This window comes from Pan paniscus, chromosome 1, assembly GCF_029289425.2.
Source record: "Pan paniscus chromosome 1, NHGRI_mPanPan1-v2.0_pri, whole genome shotgun sequence".
In the NCBI taxonomy this organism is placed as follows: domain Eukaryota; kingdom Metazoa; phylum Chordata; class Mammalia; order Primates; family Hominidae; genus Pan; species Pan paniscus.
Window position 1 is genome coordinate 215,847,540 of NC_073249.2, and position 26,888 is coordinate 215,874,427.

The 26,888-nt window shown below is 40.2% G+C and overlaps 1 protein-coding gene across 6 annotated transcripts in view; it reads right to left on the bottom strand.

The window, feature by feature from the left end:
- VPS13D (vacuolar protein sorting 13 homolog D) overlaps window positions 1–26,888 on the bottom strand; it is a 283,963-nt gene that overhangs the window by 124,033 nt on the left and 133,042 nt on the right. For all 6 annotated transcript variants that reach the window (XM_034955636.3, XM_034955634.3, XM_034955631.3 and 3 more), the window contains 8 exons: window positions 21,939–22,062; window positions 20,834–21,069; window positions 16,690–16,798; window positions 11,950–12,113; window positions 10,947–11,055; window positions 7,506–7,685; window positions 5,283–5,396; window positions 4,322–4,471 (listed from right to left, as the gene is read on the bottom strand). In XM_034955636.3, the coding sequence (XP_034811527.3) occupies window positions 4,322–4,471; window positions 5,283–5,396; window positions 7,506–7,685; window positions 10,947–11,055; window positions 11,950–12,113; window positions 16,690–16,798; window positions 20,834–21,069; window positions 21,939–22,062 (1,186 nt within the window). The remainder of the gene's footprint in view (window positions 1–4,321; window positions 4,472–5,282; window positions 5,397–7,505; window positions 7,686–10,946; window positions 11,056–11,949; window positions 12,114–16,689; window positions 16,799–20,833; window positions 21,070–21,938; window positions 22,063–26,888) is intronic.

Sequence of the window (26,888 nt, forward strand, 5' to 3'; positions counted from 1 at the left end):
ACCTGTCTACAGCCAGTGCTTAATGCCCAATTTGCCAGCAGCAGAGACCAACACTGAGCCCTCGATATGGCACCATTCTTCTGGGTGATCAGCCAGCTACCTGGTGGCAGGTTGATTATATTGTACCTCTTCCATCATGGAAAGGGCAGTTTGTCCTCACTGGAATAGACGCTTACTCCAGATACGGGTTTGCCTATCCTGCATGCAATGCTTCTGCCAAGACTACATCTGTGGACTCATGGAATGCTTTATCCACTGTCATGGTATTCCACACAGCATTGCCTCTGACCAAGGCACTCACCTTACGGCTAAAGAAGTGCGGCAGTGGACTCATGCTCATGGAATTCACTGGTCTTACCATGTTCCTCATCATCCTGAAGCAGCTGGATTGATAGAATGGTGAAATGGCCTTTTGAAATCACAATTACAAAGCCAACTAGATGATAATAGCTGGGGCAAAGTTCTCCAGAAGGCTATGTATGCTCTGAATCAGCATCCAATATATGGTACTGTTTCTCCCATGGCCAGGATTCAGAGGTCCAGGAATCAATGGGTGGAAGAGGAAGTGGCACCATTCATCATCACCCCTAATGATCCACTAGCAAAATTCTTGCTTCCTGTTCCTGCAACATTACGTTCTCCTGGCTTAGAGGTCTTAGTTCCAGAGGGAGGAACACTACCACCAGGAGACAAAACAATGATTCCATTAAACTGGAAGTTAAGATTACCACCTGGACACTTTGGGCTCCGCCTAACTTTAGGTCAAGAGGCTAAGAAGGGAGTTACAGTGTTGGCTGGGGTGACTGACCCAGATTATCAAGATGAAATCAGTCTACTACTCCACAATGGAGGTAAGGAAGATTATGCATGGAATACAGGAGATCCATTAGGGCGTCTCTTAGGATTACCATGCCCTGTGATTAAGGCAATGGGAAACTACAACAGCCTAATCCAGGCAGGACTACAAATGGTCCAGACCCCTCAGGAAGGAAGGTTTGGGTCACTCCACCAGGAAAAAATCCCACAAAACCATGACCTGATGAGGTGCTTGCTGAAGGTAAAGGGAATACAGAATGGGTAGTAGAAAGGGTAATCATCAATACTAGCTATGACCACATGACCAGCTGCAGAAACAAGGACTGCAATTGTCATGAGTATTTCCTCTTTCTTTTGTTAAAAACATGTTTGTGCATGTATACACTTGTACTAAGAAAATATCTTCATTTTATTTCCTTTCTCCTTCATCATGTGACATAGATTTATTGACTTCATATCAGCATTCAAGCATCATTAACTTTATGTAATAGTATTTGGGTTGGGGACTGGTGTGTTTCCAGCTGTACGAAGGATGGCTGTATTATGTTAGGTGTAATTATGACCTTATAATCTCGGCAGTTGACAAAGGGTGGACTTGTGATGGTTAATACTGAGTGTCAACTTGATTGGATTGAAGGATACAAAGTATTGATCCTGGGTGTGTCTGTGAGGGTGCTGCCAAAAAAGATTAACATTTGAGTCAGTGGGCTGGGAAAGGCAGATCCACCCTTAATCTGGTGGGTGCAATCTAATCAGCTGCCAGCAAACATAAAGCAGCAGAAACACGTGAGACAGGCCTACCCTCCCAGCCTACATCTTTCTCCCATGCTGGATGCTTTCTGCCCTTGAACATTGGACTCCAAGTTCTTCAGTTTGGGGACTCGGACTGGTTCTCCTTGCTCCTCAGCTTGCAGACAGCCTATTGTGGGACCGCGTGATCATGTAAGTTAATACTTATATACATATCCTTTTAGTTCTGTCCCTCTAAGAGAACCCCGACTACACCAGTAATATTCTTTACTTTGAAATCTATTCCGTCTGATGTTAATCTAGTCATTCTCATTTCCTATGACAAGTGTCAACATGTTATATCTTTTTTCATCTTCTTTCCTTTTAACCTATTTGTGTCTTTATCCTTAATGTGTGTTTCTTGTAGGCAACATATAATTGGTTCTTGCTTTTTTATACAATTTGATAATCTCTGCCTTTTGATTACGGTGTTTACAACATTTAAATTTAGTTAATTGATACCATTAGGTTTGAGTCTACCATCTTGCTAATTATTTTTTATTTGTCCTATCTATTCCTTTCCCTGCTTTCTGTTTTCTGCCTTCTCTTGGATTATTTTTTTATGATTTCTTCTTTTTTTTTTTCCCCTGAGACAAGAGTCTCCATCTGTCACCATGCTGGAGTGCAGTGGCACAATCTTGGCTCAATGCAACCTCCACCTCCTAGGTTCCAGCAATTCTCCTGTCTCAGCCTCCCGAGTAACTGGGATTACAGGTGTGTGCCACCACACCTGGCTAATTTTGTATTTTTAGTAGAGATGGGGTTTCACCACGTTGGCCAGGCTGGTCCCGAACTCCTGACCTCAAGTGATCCACCTGCCTTAGCTTCCCAAAGTGCTGGGATTACAGGCGTGAGCCACCTCACCTGGCCTAATTTCATTTTATCTCCTTTGCTGAATTATTAGTTATAACTCTTTGTTATTTTGGTGGTTGCTTTAAGAGTTTATGCTGTTTATCTTTATAATTCTACATTCAAGTGACATCATACCACATCATGTATAAGATTACACTAATAGACTTCCATTTCTCCCCTTCAGCCTTTATGCTATTGTTGATAAGAATCTCACTCTTACTTTAAATAAGAAGAAAATAATCTTATATATTTACCCAGGTAGTTATCATTTCTGGTATTCATTACTTTGTGTAGAACAGACTTCAATCTGATACTATTTTTTTCCTTCTGCCTGATGATGTTCTTTTACATTTTTTGTAGCATGGGTCTGCTGATACCTTTCAGTACTTTAAAGATGTTGCTCATTGTCTTCCCACTCCCATTGTTCCCAAAAAGAAATCTGTTGTCATTCTTATCTTTATTCCTTGGCACATAGCATGTCTTTTTTTTCTTGTTCCTTTGCTTTAACACTGGTTTTGAGTAATTTGATTATGATGTGCCTTGGTATAGTTTCCTTCACAGTTGTGTGCTATATTCCATCCAGTGTAGTTTTCATTACATTTTAATCTCTACAAGCTTTAGTTTTTTATGTCTTCCATATTGCTACTTAACCTTTTGAACACAGAGAATACAGTTACATTAACAGTTTTAACGTCCTCCAAAAATTCTAACATCTGTGCCAGTTGTGAATCAGTTTTGACCAATTAGTCTCCTCATTATATAGAAAGTTTTCCTACTCCTTTGCACACCTGATAATTTTTGATAGGATGTCAGATATTGTGAATTTTACCTTGTTGGGTGCTACATTGTCGTATTCCAATAATCTTCTTGAGCTTTATTCAAGGATATGGTTAATTTACTTGGGAAGAGGTTGATTCTTTCGGATCTTCCTTTTATGATTTCTTAGGCAGTCTATAGCAGTGCTCAGTTTAGGGCTAATTAATCATGAGGCCAAGGCTTTCCTGAGACTCTTCCCAACGTCTCATAAATTCTTAGTTTTTCCAGTCCAGCTGGTGGGCACAAGCACTATTCCTAGCCCTGTGTGGGCAGCAGGCACTGTTCCCTCTGATCCTTTCAGATGGGTAGTTTCTTCACATACATCACTGACTAATACTTGGCTAAATACTCAAGAGGGACCGTCTATAGATCTTCAGAGTTTTTCTGTGCAGCTCTCTATGCCCAAGTGTACCATCCTATAACTATAGATACCTTGGTCTCTCTAGACTCTCAGCTCTGTTTTTTTCAACTTCTCCACTGTGCTGGGTACTTGCTTGGTCTCCCCTCCCTGGAAACGTTCTCAAATTGGTAAGAAAGGCAATTACAGGGCTCAGCTCTTTTGTTTCCCACCTGTCAAAGCACTGTCCTTCATTGTCTGATGTCCAGTGTCTCAATACCAGTCTTCTTATTTATCTGGATTCTGGGGTTGTTTCAGGTGGGAGGGTAAATTTAGTCCCTGTTACTCCATCTTGACTGAAAGCAAAGTCCGGTTCTTTAGTTTGTTCTCCCTATGACAGACCTCAATTCCTCCAAATGATGGTTAGATGACTTCCTATTGGTTTTTCTATTGGCAAGATTGTGAACCATGGGTCACCTTCCTCCATGCCATCCTGACTGAGTTACCTCTAATATATGCGGAATTCTGCTGTATGCAGAAAAATTAATGAGACGAATGTAGGTAGAAACAACTATTTCACAGAATGATTTTTTGAAGGCCATAAGATATTTCCTCCAAAACATTAAAGTTCTTAGAACATCAAACATTAGATCTGGTTGGGTGCTCAGCATGAAAACAAGGTGACTAACAGCTTTGGAACTTCCCCCTTACCTGTACATCCTGTATGCTGAGTTCAAGCATGTGACTGGTTGCCAGCTGTGTATAGTGCACATTGATTCCTGTAAGACTTGCAAAGACCAGTTCTTCTGGGACTTTATTAATTAAGGACAACCCAATTCCACCTTCTAACCTCACAAGCACCTGAAAGGAAACCAAAATATGGCACCCTGATTGTTTTAAACACAGCTCACAGTATCCAGGAGAGTATAAGAAAATAAAGCATTTTACATTCCTCTACTCCCGATCTCTCAGCAGATGAAAACCACTTAGGGGAGTCCTATTATTTACCTGGAGGGCTCAAATGCTATCATCTCACTGGAAGCCTTGCTTTCTAGGCATACCCTTCACCCCAACGAGAACTCCAGAGTATGTGATGATACCTCTATCAAAGGACTGATGACATTCTGCATTTCATTACAGAAATCTAATTATTTGGGAATCTTTCACCTTATTTGGGATGAAAGCTCATAATTTGTTATCCACTACACTTCCATAACACCCAACACAGTGTTTTACACATAGGCATTTGATTTTTTCAAAAATCACTGAATAAACGTCAAATAAATATACTTTTTCATGTTCATCTCATCTTCCTTTTCAAACTTGTCACTCTCCAATCCCAAACAGAGAAAACAGAAGGAAGATGTCAGAGATGGCTGAAGCAAAATACAAAAAATTGTTTGTCTTAAATCTTACTGAAATTCAAACAGTTTAGCTTCCTTTATTGTAATAATAGTTTAGCAATGCTTACTACATGCTGATTCCACATAAACTTTGTTGTCATTTACATAATACATTCACACATTCACTGATAAACAGTAAACACTGTGAAGCGTAACTCATATTTAGAATCATACAGGATAGAAAGAAAACAGAAGGTCTAAAATACCACCAAGTAAAATTCTAAAAAACTGATGATCAAATAAATAAATTTACAATATTTAGACCTTACTTCCAATTCCTGCTCTGTATCTGGATTCTTTAATTTCTGCAGCTCTTGTTCGGTGACAGGAAGTTCATCCACTTCATATGAACGGCTGCTTTTCCGGTGGCAGAAATCTGTTATCTGAAGTCAAATAAAACACCACAAGAAGATGATTCACTCTTCCTTATTGAAACCTATTCTAACCCAGGACAACTGTGTAGGTCAAAAGTCATTATATAATCAATAATCCTATGGAAGCGAATGGTTTCCAAAGCACTGCTAAGGTAAGATTTGTGTAATAAAGAAGCAAACTTGGTTTCAAGTCTGCATGGCAAACTCAAGCTATACACCTTGAGAGCCTCACGTAGTGGGGTTAGATATCTGCAGATGATCTCAAATTATAGCTCAAGTCAAAATATGCAAACCTCAAGATCATTGCATTCATTTTTGCCTTAAGATTGTTTTTTAAAGTGGTATTGTGAGCCGGCACAGTGGCACACACCTGTAGTCCAAGCTACTTGCGAGGCTAAGGTGGGAAGATCGCTTGATCCCAGAAGTTCAAGACCAGCCTGGGGAACACAGCGAGACCCTATCTCCACAAAAAATGAAAAGTAATTAGCTAAGCATGGTGGCATGCACTTAAGTTCCAGCTATTCGGGAGGCTGAGGTGGGAGGATCACCTGAGCCCAGGAGTTCGAGGCTATAATGAGCTATGATTTTGCCACTGCCCTCCAGCCTAGGTGAAAGAGAGTGACATAGCTAAATAAATAAATAAATAAATAAATAAAAAGTGGTGTTGTGAATTGTGATGCACTATCTCAGAGAGCTCATTGCTACATTCCAACATCTTTTTTTTTCCTTTGTTCTGATTACGCTATGACCTAATAAACCCTTATCCCCATCACAGATCTCTCCCCTGGGTTTCAGAGCCATAGTTACAATGACTTATGGACATCTTCACATAGATATCACACAGTTACCTTAACTCAACAAGTCCAAAACCCAACTCCTCCCTTCCTCTGCAAGTCTGCTCCATGTTCATCCCTTAGTGATCTGGATTATCATCCTGTGAGTTGCCCAAATCAGAACCTTGGAGGCCATTACTGACTCCTTCCTCTCCCTCATTCCCACATTCAGTCACAAAATCTGCCTGACTCTACTCCTAAGTAAGCTCTCATTTCTATCCATTTCTCTCCAGCCTCCTCATGTCCACCCCTGCCACTTCTTCCAGTTCAGGCCACCATAACCCTTCATTTACATTACTGCAAGAGCCTCCTACCTGGTATTTCACTATCTCCAGTCTTGCCCCACTCTGCTTCTCTACACTGCAGCCAGAGGAAGTGATCTAAAACAATTTTCTAATCATGCCATTCCCTGACTCCTTGTTGCCTTAGAAAAACCACAAATTCTTTAGTATGTATCTCAGACTTTTTATGATCTGGCCCCTGCTTCTATCTCCAGCCTTCTTTCTTACCACATTCTGTGTGCCACTTGGGCTGAGGATCACTCTGCTACCTGTGGGCCTTCACTAGTCAACTTCCACATCGTATGTCATTTACTTCCTATGTTTATTGGTCAATGATGGTCCATCCCCACTAGAATGTAAGCTCCAAGAAGGCAGGGAGTTTTGTCCGTTCACTGGTAAATGTTCCGTACCTAGACCTGTGCTGGCTCAAGTAGCTGCTCAGTAAATACCTGTTGATGAACATGCTTATTACTGAGGGCACAGCCCCTCCACCTGTACCTTTCTATTTGGCTAATTCCTTTCAGTTAACCTCTAGGTCTCAGTTTAAGTACTACTTCTCTTAGGAAGCTCCCCACCCTCTAAATCTGGGAATATAAATCCTTTCCATACACCCTCCACTCCTACTCTCATTAACACAATATTTTAATTATCTGATTAAGGATCTCATATCTTCTTGTTGTTAATGTTATTAAGATATTATGTTATTAATAATAATTAACAACACTATTAATATGCACTGTTAACATTATCTTGTTTAAATCTTATACTTTTTTAGGTTACCACATATTTCATTGATACTTTGTTTATACTTTACGCTTATCTTTTTGTTGTACTTTAGTTCTTGTAACAACTTTGTGAGGTAGATCCTATCCCCATTTTACAGATGAAGATACCATATCTTCATATCTGGCATAAACATGTTCAATAAGTATTTGTTAAATGAGTAATCATTGGGGGTGGAGGAAGTACAGAGTTTCACATCAGCTCTTATGACAAATTATCACCTGGAGTGCTCTAGTTGGTCCATCTGGGATGACTCTGATGGATAACATTCCAGAACCAGGTCTCATTTTTTGATTAATAAATTGTTGTTCAGGTGGAACTGGCCCCAAAAGCTCCATGGAAGTGTCAGGACCAAGAACAACTTCAGCTCCATCAAACAAACCAGAAAGTCCTCCTTTGGCCTAAAAGACATTGGAGTAGAGACATGTGAGAAAAGACAGAGGCACTGACTTTGACAATTTAACACATCATTTCAAACAAGTTCCTAAATTTACATTCTCCTCTGGAGGGTCATGATCAATGTGCAACAAAGCCTTTACTATTTGTTCAGCTTTGCAGATGATGAAAAACAGGAGAATTACTTCAGTAAGATGAAAAGTTATGCTCATAAATTTTGGTAATTATGAATAAGAGATAATTTCATGCATAGATCAGTTTAATTCTGCCTTTTACTAGTACTAACTTCTTGTCATTAAAATAAACTTCTAAAAAAGTAGCCAAAACTAGCTGTTTCTTTGAGTATTCTTACTAGGGTTTGCTTAAAAATCTGAAATATTCTGAAAATAGAAAATAATTATTATAATCATTCAGCTTTCCAGTAAGAGGAAAATTCTTGAGTTGAAAACCTCCCCAAACAGGCCTATGGCTGGACAACCAACCCAAATACTCAAAAGATGGTGTTTCTTCTAGAATGGAATACAGAGTTGAGAATGTCACCTGATACCCAGTTATTCAGGCTGTTAAAAGAAAAACTTCAAGCCAGGCGAGGTGGCTCAGCCTGTAATCCCAGCACTTCGGGAGGCCAAGGCGGGCGAATCATCTGAGGTCAGGAGTTTGAGACCAGCCTGGTCAACATGGTGAAACCCTATCTCTACTAAAAATACAAAAATTAGCCAGGCATGGTTGCAGGCAACTGTAATCCCAGCTACTCAGGAGGCTGAGGCAGGAGAATCGCTTGAGCCCGGGAGGCGGAGGTTGCAGTGAACTGAGATTGTGCTATTGTACTCCAGCCCGGGCAACAAGAGCGACACTTTGTCAAAGTGTCAAAGAAAGAAAGAAAGAAAGAAAGAAAAGAAAAGAAAGGAAGGAAGGAAGGAAGGAAGGGACAGAGAGAAAGAGAAAGAAAGAAAGAAAAGAAAGAAAGAAAAAGAAAAAAAGACAGACTGACTTCAGCCGAATTAAATTTAAAGGGGTTTAATTGAGCAATGAACAATTCACAAATCAGGCAGCCTCCAGAATCACAGCTGATTCAGAGAGACTCCAGGGATGCCTCGTGGTCAGAACAAATTTATAGACAAAGAAAGGGAAGTGATGTACAGAAGTTGGAAGTAAACAGCTGGATTGGTTACAGGTTGGCGTTTGCCTTATTTGAACACAGTCTGAACACTCAGCCATCTGTGAGTGGTGGAAGCATGGCTGCTGTGACTGGCCAAGTCTCAGCTATTGTTACAGGCACATACTCCTAAGTAAGGATTTCAATCTTGCCTGCCGATTACTCTAGGTTACAGTTTGTCCACAGGGATTCAATTATAGAAGTACGGAGTCCTTCTCAGGCCATATTTAGTTTGCTTTAACAAGGCCTTTGGAGGAAAACACCTTGCTACATGCCCCAAGTAAATCGAGTCTACAGGATTATGGCTGTGGGAAAGCAAACACAAGGCTAGAGAAAACAATGGCAAAGAGTGTCTAAATCCCCTTTGTTAACTTTTAAATATTGACTCATGAAAAGCAAACTTTGAGCAGGGTTTATAGTACAGGTTTCAACACAAAGAAAGCTTTTTATAGCTATTATAAGTTTAGAAAGAAAGAGCATATACAACCTAATAAGAGCAGTGTCAGAAAATGTTTTAATGTCTTCAATGACTTTATTCAGCATAATAAGATTGAAACAAGCTTACTTCCCTAACCAAAACACATTCTGCTCTGCTGAATACTGTTATTATACCGTCACTAACAAGCAGGGAAATGATGAAATAGATTCACAAAACAACAAACACCAAAAAGAGATTTTAAAGAAGAAAATGCTCCAAGAGCATTGGAATTACATGGGCTTTAGAAACAAACTAGAAGTGAAGTCAGGGTCAGACATGAAACCCACCAATTATAACAAGCCCTCTTTGCCTCTAGAAGTTTGAATTGTATTGCTAATTGAAAATCACAAATCCATTCCAGATGTGTGCTACATATAAGTAAGCAGCTTGTCTTTGATGAAAAAAGCTCAGGGCGATAGAGATAAAGAAAATAAATCTCACCAAAAGCAGTCAGAGGCTCCTTACAGTTTTTGCAAACTGCCCTGGAGTACAATCTAAGTACACTCAGAGTTCTCTATCAAGAGTCTGATAGTCTCCTGTTTCCCTTTTGCGTAAAATCCCAGGCTGGACAGAACTGCACACACAATTGCAGGTGCTAGTCTACTGTATGTCCAAACCTCCTAGACACCTTCCTACTTCTCAGACCCCTGTTCTCATTCCCAGCCTGAAGCCAGAAAGGGCAGAAAATCCAAATCCTTGGTAATTTGCCAAACACATATTTGCTTAGAAAGTAGCTGGGAGTTTATCATGAGGTAGACTGGCTGAGGAGACGACAGAGGAAACTGTCCAGCAATCTTCATTCTGACATTTGCTACAGCAATTCAATGCTTATTTAGGCCAAGATGAACAGAATCAAGAGCACGTAGATGCCTGGCGAATGCTCACCATGTCACAGAACCCTTTACGGAGGACTTGCAGCTATGCCATTAACTTCCCAGGTCTAAATCTAATTCATCTAACTTAGTGCTGGACTTTTAAAATTACATAGGTAATTTTTTTCTTTTTAAAATTACATAGGTAATATATGACATCAAAGAAAAAGTCCAGGTAAGCCATGAAAAACATATCTTATCATCCAGGGCAATCACTCTTAACACATGTATTGCATACCATCTCCAAGAACTTTTCCCATGTAAACATACACAAATGCGGGGCTGGGCGCGGTGGCTCACGCCTGTAATCCCAGCACTTTGGGAGGCCAAGGCGGGTGGATAACGAGGTTAGGAGATCGAGACCATCCTGGCTAACATGGTGAAACCCCGTCTCTACTAAAAAATACAAAAAATTAGCCGGGCGTGGTGGCGGGCACCTGTAGTCCCAGCTACTTGGGAGGCTGAGGAAGGAGAATGGCGTGAACCCGGGAGGCGGAGCTTGCAGTGAGCCGAGATTGCGCCACTGCACTCCAGCCTGAGCGACAGAGCAAGACTCCACCTCAAAAAAAAAAAAAAAAAAAAAAATACACAAATGCACAACAAAACTCTGACTTCCTTTTAACTAAAATGGAATAGAATAACTATTGCTCTGTAACTAGTTTTCCCACTGAACAATTCATCATGTATAACTTAGTAGAGACTTTGTTTCAAAGAAGGCTCAACCACTGCTTGCTGCAATTGGGGATCAAAAACGACTGACCTGGACGACCAACCCATGTAACCCACAGGTCAGTTTTCCTTCTCGGAAACTCCACGTCTGAGTTGTGCTTCGCCTGCGGTCAGGCTTTCTCAGCATCAGTGGCTCGTATCTGGAAAACGGAATACAAAATGAACCATGAAACCTCCGAGTCAACTGTTTCACGCCTGAAGGGAACATGAGGATGATGGCTTTGCTCTTCTTCCTTCTAATGCCCTCCACCCTTAAAACTGAATGGGTAGTTAGCTTGAATCCTAGGGCAGTTAGGTATCTCTTGATAAGAAAAGAGGAATAAAGCAAAATGGAAAAACATGAAGAGGGGACACAAAGTAAGACATTAAAGATTTCATAACACACAGTAATATGGCTTCTTGCATTCTTAAAACGGCAACTTACCATGCAGTATGGAAGGGATAGCTGCTAAATACATGTAAAATCTTTCCAACAGTCTTTTTTCTGTTGTATTTCTAAATTCTTTTCTGTTCTAACTTGTAAGTCAACTAAAGTTTTTCTGGAAATAAGGTTTAACTGAAAACACACTGATTTTTATGGAGAAACTAAGGCACAGGCAAATCAAGTAACTTATTCAAACTTAAAGAGCTAATTTGAATCCAAGGATTTATTCATAAAAATACATCTGATTATTCTCTTAATAATTAATTTCTGCTTTTGAAGGATTTGACAAAGTTATTAGAAAGATGTAAAAAAGAAACTACTTCCTCAGAATAAGGACGGACTGGAATTTGGGTGGAAGAAATAATCACTTTTCACATTATACCCATTTTATTGTTTGAAGTTTCTTAACATCTGCATGGGTATTTCATCAAAGCTTAAAAAATTTAAAGGGGAAGCCCAATACTCATATTTGGGAATATGACAGGTTTTTGTCATTGAAAAAAATATACATTTTTACTTATTTATAGAACTCTTGGTTTTTGGTGTAGATTTCCTCTGAGTCTGAATTTGAAAGCAATGAGCTTGAATCAAAAGTTGCCTAGAAAATTACCTGTTGTCAGTCACTGCAGCGAGACCAGCAATATCTAAGATGGCAGACCCCTCGGTGGAGCGGGCGGCTGAGGGCTTATTGGGATTGTGAGGAACTGAGGAGCCCTCATGGGCCAGCATTCCTGTTCCTGTCATCCTCCACAGCTGAGAACGCTTTCCTGGTTCCTGTTAAGTAGGTACAAGCAAAAAGAGAAAGAGCCATTATGTGCAGCCACAGCTAGCTCCTCACTTCAAGAGCTTCCTCTAGGGCTAAATAAGTTCTCATATAGGAAGTTTATTTAGACGTTTTCCACATTATATAAATGCTTAATTCAAACTTTCATGGTTAGCTATCTCTTGTTGTTCTTAGGGTAAAATATGCTAACCTCTTGAACCAAACAACCAAACATTACAAATAATGCGCATTTTAACAAACGTATTATTTTCATAACCGAGTTTTTTCCCTTTTTTAGAAATTAGAAACAAATGGCGGGGCAGCCTCCTACCCTAGCTATACTGCCATGATCACTGCCACTCCAGATGACGACCGTCCGGTGCCCTTACCTTAAAGAAGAGTGCAATTACATAAAGACTATAGGATATGCTCAGTATCTGACAATATCCGACTTTGAATCAGAATTTACCAGAGGTCTTCCTCCCCGTCCCGAATGTTTACAAGGAAAGCGGACTATACTGATGGTGTCCAATTTTCATGAATTGATTGTATCACAAGTGTTAAGTTGGTTGTATTCAAGGTTATGCTAATTGATTGCTAGTAATTCTTTTTTTTTTTTTTTTTTTTTGGGACGGAGTTTCGCCCCTGTTCTCCAGGCTGGAGTGAAATAGTGCGATCTCGGCTCACTACAATCTCTCCTCCTGGGTTCAGGCGAATTCTCCTGCCTCAGCCTCCCGAGTAGCTGGGATTACCAGCATGCACCATCACGCCCGGCTGATTTTTGTATTTTTAGTAGAGACAGGGTTTCGCCATGTTGGCCAGGCTGGTCTCAAACTCCTGCCCTCAGGTGATCTGCCTGCCTCGGCCTCCCAAAGTGCTGGGATTAAAGGTGTGAGCTACCGTGCCTGGCCAGATTGCTAGTAATTCTAAATATATTTTCTCTTTAGAAATATTTTGGAAACAGCAGTTGGGCTTCCAGGTCAATCACGAAAGTCTATATAATCCATTATATACTAGAAGTCATAATACTTACTGAGAACTTACTATGCGCTAGACATTGGTCCGTAAGACTTACATAAAACAACTCATTTAGGCCGGGCATGGTGGCTCACGCCTGTAATCCAAGCACTTTGGGAGGCCGAGGCAGGTGTATCACCTGAGGTCAGGAGTTCAAGACCAGCCTGGCCAACATGGTGAAACCCCGTCTCTACTAAAAATACAAAAATTAGCTGGGCGTGGTGGCGCATGCCTGTAATCCCAGCTACTCGGGAAACTGAGGCAGGAGAATCACTTGAACCCAGGAGGCAGAGGTTGCAGTGAGCCAAGATTGCGCCATTGCACTCTAGCCTGGGCAACAAGAGCGAAACTCCGTCTCAAAAAAAAAAAAAAAAAGAAAAGAAAAAAAAAGAAAGAAAAAAAGAAAAAAACTCATTTACTGCTGCAAACAATCCAGTGACATATGTCCCTCCTCATAGATGAGGAAGTTAAGGCTCGGTGAGATGAAGTAACTTCCCCACAGTGAAATAACTAGTTAGACGGTAGGTCCAACATCTGAATCTCTGCAGCCTGATTCCAGAGTCAGCACGCTTAACTGCTCTGCTATGTTGCCTCTCTAGCACAATCTGTATCATTCCTTTTCAGTCACACCTACACTCCAGCTAGATCTGCCAGGATCACATACACTCCCACTAGGCAGGAACTCCTCCAGAGCATCAGACACATCAGGGTACCACAAACTCATTTACATGCTACCCCTGGCCGGACAGATAGCTTTTCATCACATTCTACAAGGTAAAAACTAACAAAGTAGCATGAACATTGGAGTCAAAATGCCAGGATCTGAGATCCAGCTACACAATTTACAAGCTGAATGACCTTGGACAAGTTACTTAATCTCTTAGAGCCTCCGTTTCCTGATCTGTCAACGAGAAAAATTGCCTCACGGTTTTTGTGATAAGTGTAATAAATGTAACGTGCTTATTAGTACATGCCTGGCACAGGGTAGAGCCTCAATAAATGTTTGTTGTGTTATTATCATTACATCTCTTTACAGAGCACTTTATGTACATTATCTTAGCTAATCCTTCCAGCAAACCTGGGAGGTCAGCTGAAAAATGAAACTGAGAGAAATGGGAAATACCAGATACTATATATCTTTAAGTGGCAAAGCCAGAACTCAAACCTAAAAACACATCATGCTGTCTCTGCTGTGTGCTACTGCCTCCTCTGTCTGCAAAAAGAGATGAAGCTAAGCTGTGCTTCCCATCTCCAATTCCCACATGCTTGCTTCTCTGTTCACAGAAAGAGAAAGCATCTCTCCACAGCACCAGAAACAACAGGAAAAGCATCTCGGTTATCCTGTCCATGCTGCAGACTGGGAATCAACACAGACATACCTAGGTGAGATCAAGTTTCCATACTGGGATTCCTCTACTGCCTGCCCATTTGTCCAGGCTCATCATAATTTGGAAACTACCAAAATTTCCACTTGAAAATCTGAGATGCACCATTCTCCTTCCAGTTCCCTTCCTCCCTTCCCTAATAATTTAGTTCTAACATCTTTAGATGGGACTGTGGAAGGCAGAACTCCATGGGGCTTGTGTGTGTGGTGGGGATGGGGGTTGTGGTGGCCCAGTGTGGAATTGTTAAAGCGCATGTGGAACAAGAAAGGCATCCACCTAAGCGATGGGGCAGCCCAGAGCAGGGGCTGAAGCCAAGTTGGGAGGTTGGGGAGGGGTTTAATGGGAGCATCATAGAGGGAGGTGAGGAGGGCATTCCTGCGAAGGGCAGTACATGGAGATCAGAGCCCAAGGGAAGAAACCAGGGTGTTCATACAGGACATGGGACAACTGTGGTGACAGGGGATGAGTTACACTGTTACATTCAGGGGAACTGATCAAATCAATAAACATATTCTCAGTGCTGGACAAGGGAAGTACAAATAGGGAAAGGGAGAAAATTAGAATGAACTTTGTCATACTGGACTTGAATTGGAAATATTGGTGTGAACTGCTAGATTTTGATGTATAGACATAGAAATAAATATGTACAGTATATAAATATGTACATAAAACACACATATGTATATTTGTGCATACATAGATTAAAAAACCCTAGGTCTGTCTTCTGAGAGAGCCTGGGAACCACAACACCACAATAGCAACAACTGCACCTAATTCATGAATCTCAGGTTTCTAAATTCCATTCTCTGATAGAAGGGATGAGGGCTCCCTGGAGAAATGGCAAATTCCAGGAATGGTGCAGGGAAAAATATAAGATTGACCCAGGATAACTTGCTGTGTCAGAAAGTAAGGAAGTGAGTGAGGGCACATGCTGAAAGCACACGGAAGGTTAAAGGAGCTCCCACTGGCCAAAGATAAGAAAAACTGAGCATCAAAATAAATACTGGCCGGGCGTGGTGGCTCAGGCCTGTAATCCCAGCACTTTCGGAGGCCAAGGCAGGCGGATCACCTGAGGTCAGGAGTTCCAGACCAGCCTGGCCAACATGGCGAAACCCCGTCTCTACTAAAAATACAAGAATTAGTTGGGTGTGGTGGTGGGCTCCTGTAGTCCCAGCTACTCGGGAGGCTGAGGCAGGAGAATCACTTGAACCCAGGAGGCGGAGGTTGTAGTGAGCTGAGATCATGCCATTGCACTCCAGCCTAGGCAACAGAGCAAGACTCCATCTCAAAAATAAATACATACATACATACACAGGCATACACATACTGACACAGTAACAGATAACACGCTGAATAAAACAGCAGCCCATACTGAATGACACATATACATATGCATACATATATAGAAAATACGACAAATAGGAGGTTTATGTAGTCTCAACGTACCACGCCACAAAATCTTGACTGATTATAAAAAGAAAAAGAGTAGCCTCACTTCTCAGTGGAAAAGGCTACCACACACCTTCTTAATCAACTGCAATAAGTTAATGTCACCAGTAAGGGGACAAATCAACATCACAGCCCCACTTTGGTAAAATTCTTGCCAATTTTCTGGAAATCTGAGATTGTTTCCAAATAAAAAGTAAAAAAAAACAAAAACAAACCAAACAAAAACCTAAAATGTCAAACTTTCTACACTTGGTTTCCAACTAAAAAGGAGAGGTCCATTTCTTCATGCCAGTTCATACCCTTTAACCTAATTTTCAATGTCAATGTAACTCTTTTATTACCTATTTACTAGCTGTCATCCTTATCAAGTGAAATAATAACTGAAAATGTTCTATAAGTTACAAAATGTTACATAAAATGTTACAATTATTGCTACTTAATCTTAGAAATTTGTTCTTGTCTGCTTAACAGTCACCCAGCCCTTAGTAATTCCACATATATTTATTATTCACGTTCTGCTGATCACACCTGGTGATCACATCCCACTCCAGAAGTCATCTTACTCCTGAGCTGGTACTCATCCGCCCTAACACTGACCTGGAAATGCCAAGAGGCCTGGGTTCCACACAAGTCCCTATGGCCTCATCATGAAATAAGGACTCTGCACTGGGTGATCCTGAGTCCCGTCCAGTGCTAAAAACCTTGTATTCTAAACTCTGATTGTAAGCTCTCTTACCTTCTTTTTTAAAATGACTCTTTGTGTCTTGGGTGAGACATCCAAAACGAGCTCCGCACAGGTAATGGCCTTGTTGGAAGCCACAGGCCTGCCTGTTCCCTCCTGCAAGCTAGAATTTAAAAAATATGTATATTACATAAAAATATATATACAGGTATACACACACATACTCACACATGTATTCAAGTATTAATAAGCAAATGCCCAAAACTTTTATTAAAAAGAAAATTTTTTAAAGGATAGAAGAAAAAGTCTGATGCAAGAGCAGAAAGATCAGGGTTGCATTTTTTTCCCTACACAGTTCCAAGATTCATCTCTCAGAAGACATACTCTGACATTTTTCTTCTCTTCATAATTTTAGTGACTTAAAATTCAGATGTAAAAGTATAACCATATATCTTTAGAGGCCCCCCCCACCAAAAAAAAAGGCAAAAAATTTGGCCAGGCACGGTGGCTCCTGCCTGTAATCCCGGCACTTTGGGAGGCCAAGGCAGGTGGATCTGTTGAAGCCAGGAGTTCGAAACCAGCCTGACCAACACGGCAAAATCCCATCTCTATTAAAAACACAAAAATTAGCCGGGCATGGAGGCAGGCCCCTGTAATCCCAGTTACTCACGAGGCAGAGGTATGAGAATTGCTTAAACCTGAGAGGCAGAGGTTGCAGTGAGCTGAGACTGCGCCACTACACTCTAGCCTGGGTGATAGAATGAGATTCTGCCCCAACCCCCAAAAAAGCAAAAAAAAACAAAAACAAAAAAAAACCAAGCCAGACAATTCAAGGGACCAAAAATTAGCTTTACTCTGCCAGGCAGAATGATCAGCATCACTGCATCCCCAAGTCTTGGCAAGAAATCAGAAGTCCCTTTAGGATGAAAAGAAAACAAAGGGTTCTAATCAACTTCCTTCAATTCAATCGTGTTACGTTTCTCTGAAGCTAAAGAATCCTAAGCTTTATGGAATGTTGCAGCCTGGCTACACTTAGGGATGTTTGGAAGTTTTATTTAGATTATTCTCCTCTTTCTATTAACCCTTATTAGCAAAAAAAAAAAAAAAAAAAAAAAAAAGGTAATGGATTAATTCAGCGTTAAAAACCAGTCTTCATGACACCAAAAGCACAAGTAATCTTTGTTTCCCCCAAAGCAGATAAATTATATGTGACCAAAATGAGAAACTTCTGTGCTTGAAAGGACACAATCTAAAAGTAAAAAGAAAACTCACAAAAACAATGGGAGAAAAAAATTGCAAATCATACATCTGGTAAGAGACCAGATATGAAGAACTCTGACAATTCAACAATAAAAAGGCAAATAATTCCATTTGAAATATGGAAAGTATTTGAATACACTTTCTCCAAAGAATATACACAAATGACTAATAAGCACATGAAAAGACGCATAACATCATTAGTTACTAAGGATGCAAATCAAAAGCCACAATGAGATACCACATCATACCCAGTAGGATGGGTATCATTTAAAACAAAACAAAACAAAACCAGGCCTGGCACAGTGACTCACACCTGTAATCCTAGCACTTTGGGAGGCTGTGGCAGGTAGATAGCATTTGGGCCCAAGAGTTTGAGACCAGCCTGGGCAAAATAGTGAGACCCTGTCTCTACCAAAAAAAAATTTTTTTTCAATTAGCTGGGCGTGGTGCTACATACCTGTAGTCCCAGCTATGAGAGAGGCTGAAGCAGGAGGACCGTTTGATCCTAGGAGGTTGAGGATGCAGCAGGCCAAGACTGTGCCACTGCACTCCAGCCTGGGTGACAGAGACCTTGTCTCAAAAATAAAAATAAAAATAAAAACCAACACATGTTGGTGAGGATGTGGAGAAATTGGAACCTCTGTACATTGTTGGTAGGAATGTACAATCGTTTAGCCACTGTGGAAAACAGTATGGCGGTTCCTCAAAAAGTTAAACTTAGAATTATAATAGAACCCAGCAACTCCAATCTTCTGTATAAAGCAAAAGAATTGAACACAAGTACTCAAACAAATATATGTACAGGCATGTTCATAGCAACACTGTTTACAATAGCCAAAACACAGAAACAATCAAATGTCCATCAACAAATAACTGGATAAACAAAAATGTAGTATACAGCATAGTATTCAGCCACAAAAAATACTGGGTACTTTCCATAAAAAGAATGGGCCAGGAGCAGTGGCTCAAGCCTGTAATCCCAGCACTTTGGGAGGCCGAGGTGGGTGGATCGCCTGAGGTCAGGAGTTCGAGACCAGCCTGACCAACATGGTGAAATCCCATCTCTACTAAAAATACAAAAAAATTAGCCAGGCGTGGTGGCGTGCACCTGTAATCCCAGCTACTCAGGAGTCTGAGGCAAGAGAATCGCTTGAACCCGGGAGGTGGAGGTTACAGTGAGCCAAGATCACACCACTGCACTCCAGCCTGGGAAACAAGAGCAAAACTCAGTCTCAAAAAAAAAAAAAAAAAGAATGAAGCATTGCCACATGCTACAATGTGTATAAACCGCAGAAACATTATGCTAAGTGAAAGAATCCAGACAAAAAAGGTCACTCCTATGATTCCATTTCTGTGAATGTCCAGAATAGGTCAACCCATAGAGACCAAAAGCAGATGGGTGGTTTCCTGCGGCTGGAGACAGGGAGGAATGGGGAGTGACTGCTCAATAGGTTTTGGTTTCTTTTCGGGGTGATAAAAATGCTCTGAACTAGGAAGAGGTGGTGCTGGCACAACATCATGAATGTACCAAATGCCACTGAACTGTTCACTTTAAAATACTTTTATGTTATGTTTCACCTCAAAAACAAAATTTAAAAAAAACTATTCTTCCTCATCATTTATTCCTTCCAAGAATGCAAATAATTAGTATCTGATATACTCCAAAAGATGGTTCAACCTCTTAGCACAGCAAGATTATTCTAATTCTGCTGTTAGATTCTGCACACCAAGATTCCAGGAGCTTCTCTTTTTATGTCTTCCATGTCGGTTCAACCCATTAAGCCCATAATCCTCCACTAGGATTCTTCAGTTAAAGAGCTTAGTAACTACTGGAATTTATAGAACATAAGGAGAAAAACATGACTAACAACCAGATTTAGATTCGGTTTTTCAGGCATTAAACCTTAAGCATGTCCCACTGTTAAGTGCCATAATCTTTAAAAACAAATTAACAACAAACAAACATATTGACTCAATTACAACAAGATAAACATCCTAGCACCATCGTTCCCAAAGGGAACGTCAACAGACAAAGAAAGAACGGTCCTTCTCTGCAGATTCAATTATTACTAGTGAAATCTGGACTCTAAGCAGATGAGAGAGATAATGCAAAAACCCAGAGATTATTTTCTGGGCCCCAGGCATGTATAAAAATCTTATTCATATGCAAAAATGTTCCGAACATTTTGGAAAGGAATGTGACTTTAAACGCCCTATTCATCAGGTGATTTATATTTGTAATGTTAAAGATTAAGCTATTTTCCATTTCTTCACAGATACACTTTAAAATTGGCCCTGTTATTTCAGCACAGAAACAATAAGCTATATTTATATGTTGGTAGAATGACTACTTTCTGAAAGCCCAGTGTTTTGATCTCTGCGTGGCAATCTAACAGAATTAAAATAAGCTCAATATTCTTCATCTGACTTTTCCAAATACAACTAGTCAAACAACAGTGAAGATTATAATTCTAAGGCAATGGAATTTCTGTGAAATTAAGCTACTATATTTGGCTTTAGGTGAATATTAAGACAGACCCTTAGGTGTCTGCTTAACCAGTATTCTCAATGGGATGGTGGGAGGAGAGTGAGAATGATGACTTGAATAATTATGATGAAGATTAGTCAGTTTCAAAAGAGGAAACAGGCAAAACAGACTAATAAATAGCAAAAAGAAAATTTAAATACTAGAATGAATTCTTGGGAGAGATCTTTAACACAAGAAGGGTCTTGACTCTTTGGATAAATTTTAATCTAGCCAAAAGTCAAGAGTTTAAATTACATGACCTCTTAAGATAGACACTGAGCCCAGGGTTTGGTAAAGAATGAAAGAATCTTCCTTTGTACTTTGGTCTCCTAAGAAACTGCTTAACATTTAAAACCTGTTAATAATTAGAACCTTCTGCTTTATAGGAACAGTAATTTAATCAAGTATTACCCAGAGAATGTATATGTAGCAGCAATGTAAATGAAATTTTCATAATAAAGCTGCCGATTATCCTGGAAATCATTCATGTTGCAGTTGATCTCGGAGGACCCTGCCCCTTTAACAGTCAGAGTGATAAAAGGTGGCAAGGTGGGTTCGTCCCAGGCATAATCCAATGAAGTCATCGGCTTCACTTCAGTCCGGAGCCTGGGTTCAGCTACACCATGCTGAGTAAAGACAACCGGGACCTAGAGTGATGGCAGAGAGGACAAAGAGGACTTTCATTCAGAGTGGGGTTACTGAAAAGTGAGTCAGTGTTTTGTAGGTTTAAGTTCCAAATCCTTCCTAAATGAATCTTACACAGGGAATAAGCCCCAGTGAAATTCATCATCTCACCTTTCGAATGTTTCTAATCATCTCGCACATTCCAAAAAAACTCACCAATTAAAAGACATGTGCTACACACACACACACACACAGATACACACACACATATATACATATATCCTATTGAATGAAAGGCTTTAAACGCTTTGCCAAGTCAAATATCTAAGGGGAGCAATTCCATCCTTCCAATGGCATCTTTCTAGCCCAAACCCCCTATGATATATTTTGAATACAGAAAAAAATAAGTATTTTGGAATTTGGCTACAGATCATCACATATAAGACCTATTATTATTTGAAAGCATAATTAAAATAAAATCTAATGATTTCCATATTGACTTTCTTGAAAAATTTATTAAAATGCTCACTGTAACTAAGCAACAGCAGAGTTGCCCATTCCCATTGTCACTGACAAGCCGATGTCTTCCTCTGTTTGAACGGGATGTCTACAGAAGGCACAGTGTCAACCAACCACTCTAGCCAAAATAAATAAATCTGGGAGCTAAAAGATTACTTCTGCCTGGACAAGGCTGCCCAGCAATCAAAATAACCAGCAGAAAACACCTCTTAATGGTAAGGATTTCTAGGCTTGTCCAGATATAAAGAACCTATCCATATAGTTTCCTTTAAACCCAAGTTGAAAACGTATTGTACCATTGTGTCAAGGGCAGTACACACTCCACCCTCCCACACATGAAACAGTCAAACTGGCTCTCAGCTCCACTTGATACCTTAGAAAAGTTGTCAATTCGGAAAGGAGGAGGTAACTGATCTGTGTCACTAAATGAGATCCTATACGTAGCTCCTCGGAGAGTAATTTCCACTCGTAGGAAGAAGCATTTTCCCAAGGTATCCCTGCAGGACAAGGAAACAAAAGAGGCTACATAAAATGTAGGAGACAAGATGCCATCCACTTACTTCTCATATTTCTGACAATCACAACACTGTTTGGGCCTCAGTCAATACCACTGAACTTACAGCCCACTGTGTGTTCCTCCATCATCTGAAAAAAGTAGAAATTGGTAATATGATTACAAAATGGTGATTTTCTAATTCTCCCATTTCCTCAACATTTATATGCTGATATTCTGCTGTAAAGAAGAGGATGGATGGATGTAATGTACGTGTATGTATGTATGTGTGTGTGTATATATACAGAAAAATCGCTGAAGGGAATGGAAAGTTTACCTTAACGGAAAAATATCAGTGAATAAATGTAGAGGAAATTAGAGAATTAAAAATCAGCATTTCTGGCTGGGCATGGTGGCTCACACCTATAATCCCAGCACTTTGGGAGGCCAAGGTGGGAGGATCACTTTAGCCCAGGAGTTCGAGACCAGCCTGGGCAACGTGGTGAGACCTCGTCTCAATTAAAAATAAAAATAAAATAATTAATTTTTTAAAAATCTGCATTGCGGCCGGGTGTGGTGGCTCACGCCTGTAATCCCAGCACTTCGGAAGGCTGAGATGGGTGGATCACGTGGTCAGGAGATCGAGACCATCCTGGCTAACACAGCGAAACTGCGTCTCTACTAAAAATACAAAAATATTAGCCAGGCTTAGTGGCAGGCAGCTGTAGTCCCAGCTACTCAGGAGGCTGAAGCAGGAGAATGGTGTGAACCTGGGAGGCGGAGCTTCCCGAGAAGCTCCGAGATCGCGCCACTGCACTCCAGGGAGCCGAGATCACGCCACTGCACTCCAGCCTGGGCGACTGAGCGAGACTCCGTTTCCAAAAATAAATAAATAAATAAATAAATAAATTTCATTGCAACCACCAATGTAATAAGTGATTCAAGAACCATTAAACCATTGAATGAAAGGTTTTTGGGAAACAGAATATTCACTTAGTCTTAAATTATTCCCTCAATGGGATTATTCTTATTTACAAAGAACAAAGGAAACTTCACAAAAAAGAGGCCTGCTGGATACCACCTTAACCAGGTGATGAACAACTTATCACCACCAATAATGAGACCAACAGACAACACAGGCATCCTGATGTGACACGGTGGGAAACACACAGCATCACATAGGTAGTATAGCTATCGAAAATATTTGACCCAAATCTACAGACAGGAAATCACTGCCCAAATGCAGAAAATAGGACATTCTACAAGAAACTTGCTTGGAGTCTTCAAAAATGTCAATGTCACTAAAGACAAAATGGGCAAAGCGGGACTACTCTAGATTAAAGAAGACAAGAGAATACACGTGGCAACTAAAATAAATGATCCTTGACTGGATCCTAGATCAATGGGAAGGGAGTTGCTATGAAGGACATTCTAGTCATTCATTCAGTCTATGAAAACCATTTATTAGAAAACATATCAAGGTTAAATTTCATCAGTATGTGACAATAGTATTATATTTAATTAGAAAAATGTCCCTATTTTTGGGTGATAAGTGAAGTTTTTATGGCTTAAGTATCATGATGACTTTAATTTACTTTCAAATAGTTCAGAAAGGAAAATGTGTGTTCATGTATGTGAAGAGAGAAGCAACATGTAGCAAGATGCTGAAAACTGGTTAAATCTAGGTAAAAGATATAGGGATATTCATTTACTACTTTTGTAACATTCCTATAGTTTAAATTGTTTCCAAATGAAAAGGTGAGGAAAGTAAATGAAATAGATGGCATAGGTCTGTTCGCAGTAGTTTAGGACTGCCCGTTAAAACCATTTTAAAAGGATTGACAAAAATTACACAAATCATCCTCCTCCTCCTCCAAACTGGCTTCCAATTCTCACACAACAGATAGGGGCTGCCTCTACCGAGGGAACATACAAAACAATGGTGGTTTTCGCTATAGAATCCCTTTTCCCTCCCCACTCCTTCACCCAAATAAAATCTTACGGGGAACACATTATGCTAACAGACAAAAGTGCTGGTTGAGGTAGGGATGAGAGTGCTAGAGCCCTACCCAGTAGGCTCCCTTGGGCACTAGAGTCACCTCCTTAAAACCCAACAGCTCCTAAAAACATAGCCTAAAACCCACTATATCCAGGTCCAATTCACACTAAAAAAGACCAGGGCAAGGTATAATTAAGAAGGGCTCACTATTGAATTAGATAATACATTTAAAAGTCAAATATAAATACTATCTTGGGGCCAGGTATGGTGGCTCACACCTATAATCCTAGCACTTTGGGAGGCCAGGGCAGGAGGATCACTTGAGACCAGAAGTTCCAGACCAGCCTGGGCAACATAGTGAGACCTTGTCTCTACTTTTTTCTATTTTTTTTTTTTTTTAAATTAGCCAGGCATGGTGGTGCATGCCTATAGTCCTAGCTACTCAGTAGGCAGGAGGGTCACTTGAGCCTAGGTGTTCAAAGTCACAGTGAACTATGATTGCACCACTGCACTCAAGGCTGGGCAATAGAGCAAGACTCTATTTCCAACAAAAACAAAAACAAAACCACTATTTTAAGAACTATTTTGGAACATCTATTGTTAAATTATCATATTTCTGTTCCTTTGTAATAGTGTTCTCAATAGAGAGCTGACCATAAAGTATAAAAGATTAAATTTTGCTTCTAAACATGTTGAAATAGCACTGATTTCAGATTCTTTAACTTCAAAAGCATTTGATGAAAGAATTTTTTTTTTTTTTTTTTTTTTTGAGACAGAGTCTTACTCTGTCACCCAGGCTGGAGTGCGACGGCACGATCTCGGGTCACTGCAACCTCCGCCTCCTGGGTTCAAGTGATTCTCCTGCCTCAGCCTCCTGAGTAGCTGGGATTACAGGTGCACACCACCATGCCTGGCTAATTTTTGTATTTTCAGTAGACATGGGGTTTCACCATGTTGGTCAGACTGGTCTGGAACTCCTGACCTCGTGATCCGCCCACCTCGGCCTCCCAAAGTGCTGGGATTACAGGCGTGAGCCACCATGCCCGGCCTGATGAAAGAAATTAAAGACACAACTGAAAAGACTTCCCATGTTCAGGGACTGGAAAACATAATTTTTAAGATGTCAATACTACAAAACCCTATGGACTTAATGCAATCCCTATCAACATCCCAACAGCATTTTTTGCAGAAACAGAAAAATCCATCTTGAAATTCATATGGATCTAAGGAACTCTGAATAGAGAAAACAACCTTGAAAAAGAACAACAAAGTTGGAGGTCTCACATTTCCTTATTCCAAAATTTAATACAAAGCAACTATAATCAAAACAGGGTGGTACTGGCATAAAGACATATAGACCAATGGAATAGATTAGAGAGCCCAGAAATAAACTTCCACCTGTAGGGTCAAATGATTTTCAACAACAGTACCAAGATCATTTAATGGGAAAGGAGAGTCTTTTCAATACACAGTGCTGAGAAAACCAAATATCCACATACCAAAAAATGAAGCTGGACCCTCACCTTATGCCATACGCAAACATTAACCCAAAACGAATCAAAGACCTAGAAGTAAGAGCTAAAACTATAAAACGCTTAGAATAGGAATTCCTACAATTCAAAAACAACCTAATTCAAAAATTGGCAAAGGAATTGAATAGATATTTTTTCCAATGAAGATATACAAATGGCCAAAAAGCACATGAAAAGATGCTCAACATCACTAATCATTAAGGAAATAAGAATCTAAACCACAGTGCGATACCACCTCATACCCATTATACAGAGGCGGGACTATCACTTAAGGCTTGTGTCAAAAACAAAGAAAACAAGTGTTGGTGAGGTTGTGGAGAAAGTGGAACCCTGTGCACTGGTGTCAGGAAAGTAAAATGGTGCAATGACTGTGGAAACCTATGGTGGTTCCTCAAAAAATTAAAACCAGAATGATCATGTGATCCAACAATTCCACATCTGGATCTATACCCAAAATAACTGAAAGCAGGGTCTTGAACCTATATGCGAACCTATGTTTGCAGCAGTTCATGATAGCCAAAGGTGGAAGCAACCCAAGTGTCCACTAATAGGTGAATAAACAAATATATTAATATGGACATTGACAATATTATGCTAAGTGAAATAAGCCAGTCACAAAAAGACAAATACCATATGATTAAACTTACATGAGGTACCTAGAGTAGTCAAATTTATAGACACCAAGTAGAACATGGTGGCCAGGGACTGAGGGGAATGGGAATGAGGAGTTAAGTTTAATGGGTACAGAGTTTCAGTTTTGCAAGATGAAAAGAGTTTGGGGGATTATTTCCACAATAATGTAAATGTACTTACACCAGTTAACTGTATACTTAAAAATGGTTAAGATAGTAAATTTTATATCTGTTTTACCACAATTTAAAATATTTTTAAATAATTTTTTTAAAGTATTTGATGAAAGCAAGAAGAAAGTTTAAATCATCCTGGGCTAATTAAGGCTGATTTTTTTTTTTTTTTTGAGATGGAGTCTTACTCTGTCGCCAGACTGGAGTGCAGTGGCGTGATCTCAGCTCACCGTAACCTCCGCCTCCCAGATTCAGGCGATTCTCCTGCCTCAGCCTCCTGAGTAGCTGTGACTACAGCCACACACCACCACGCCCAGCTAATTTTTGTATTTTTAGTAGAGACAGGGTTTCATCATGTTGGCCACGATGGTCTCGATCTCTTGACCTCGTGATCCGCCTGCCTCAGCCTCCCAAAGTGCTGGGATTACAGGCATGAGCCACTGCGCCCGGCCTGGTTAATTTTTCTTAACAAGAACTGAGTGTTACCACATTAGGT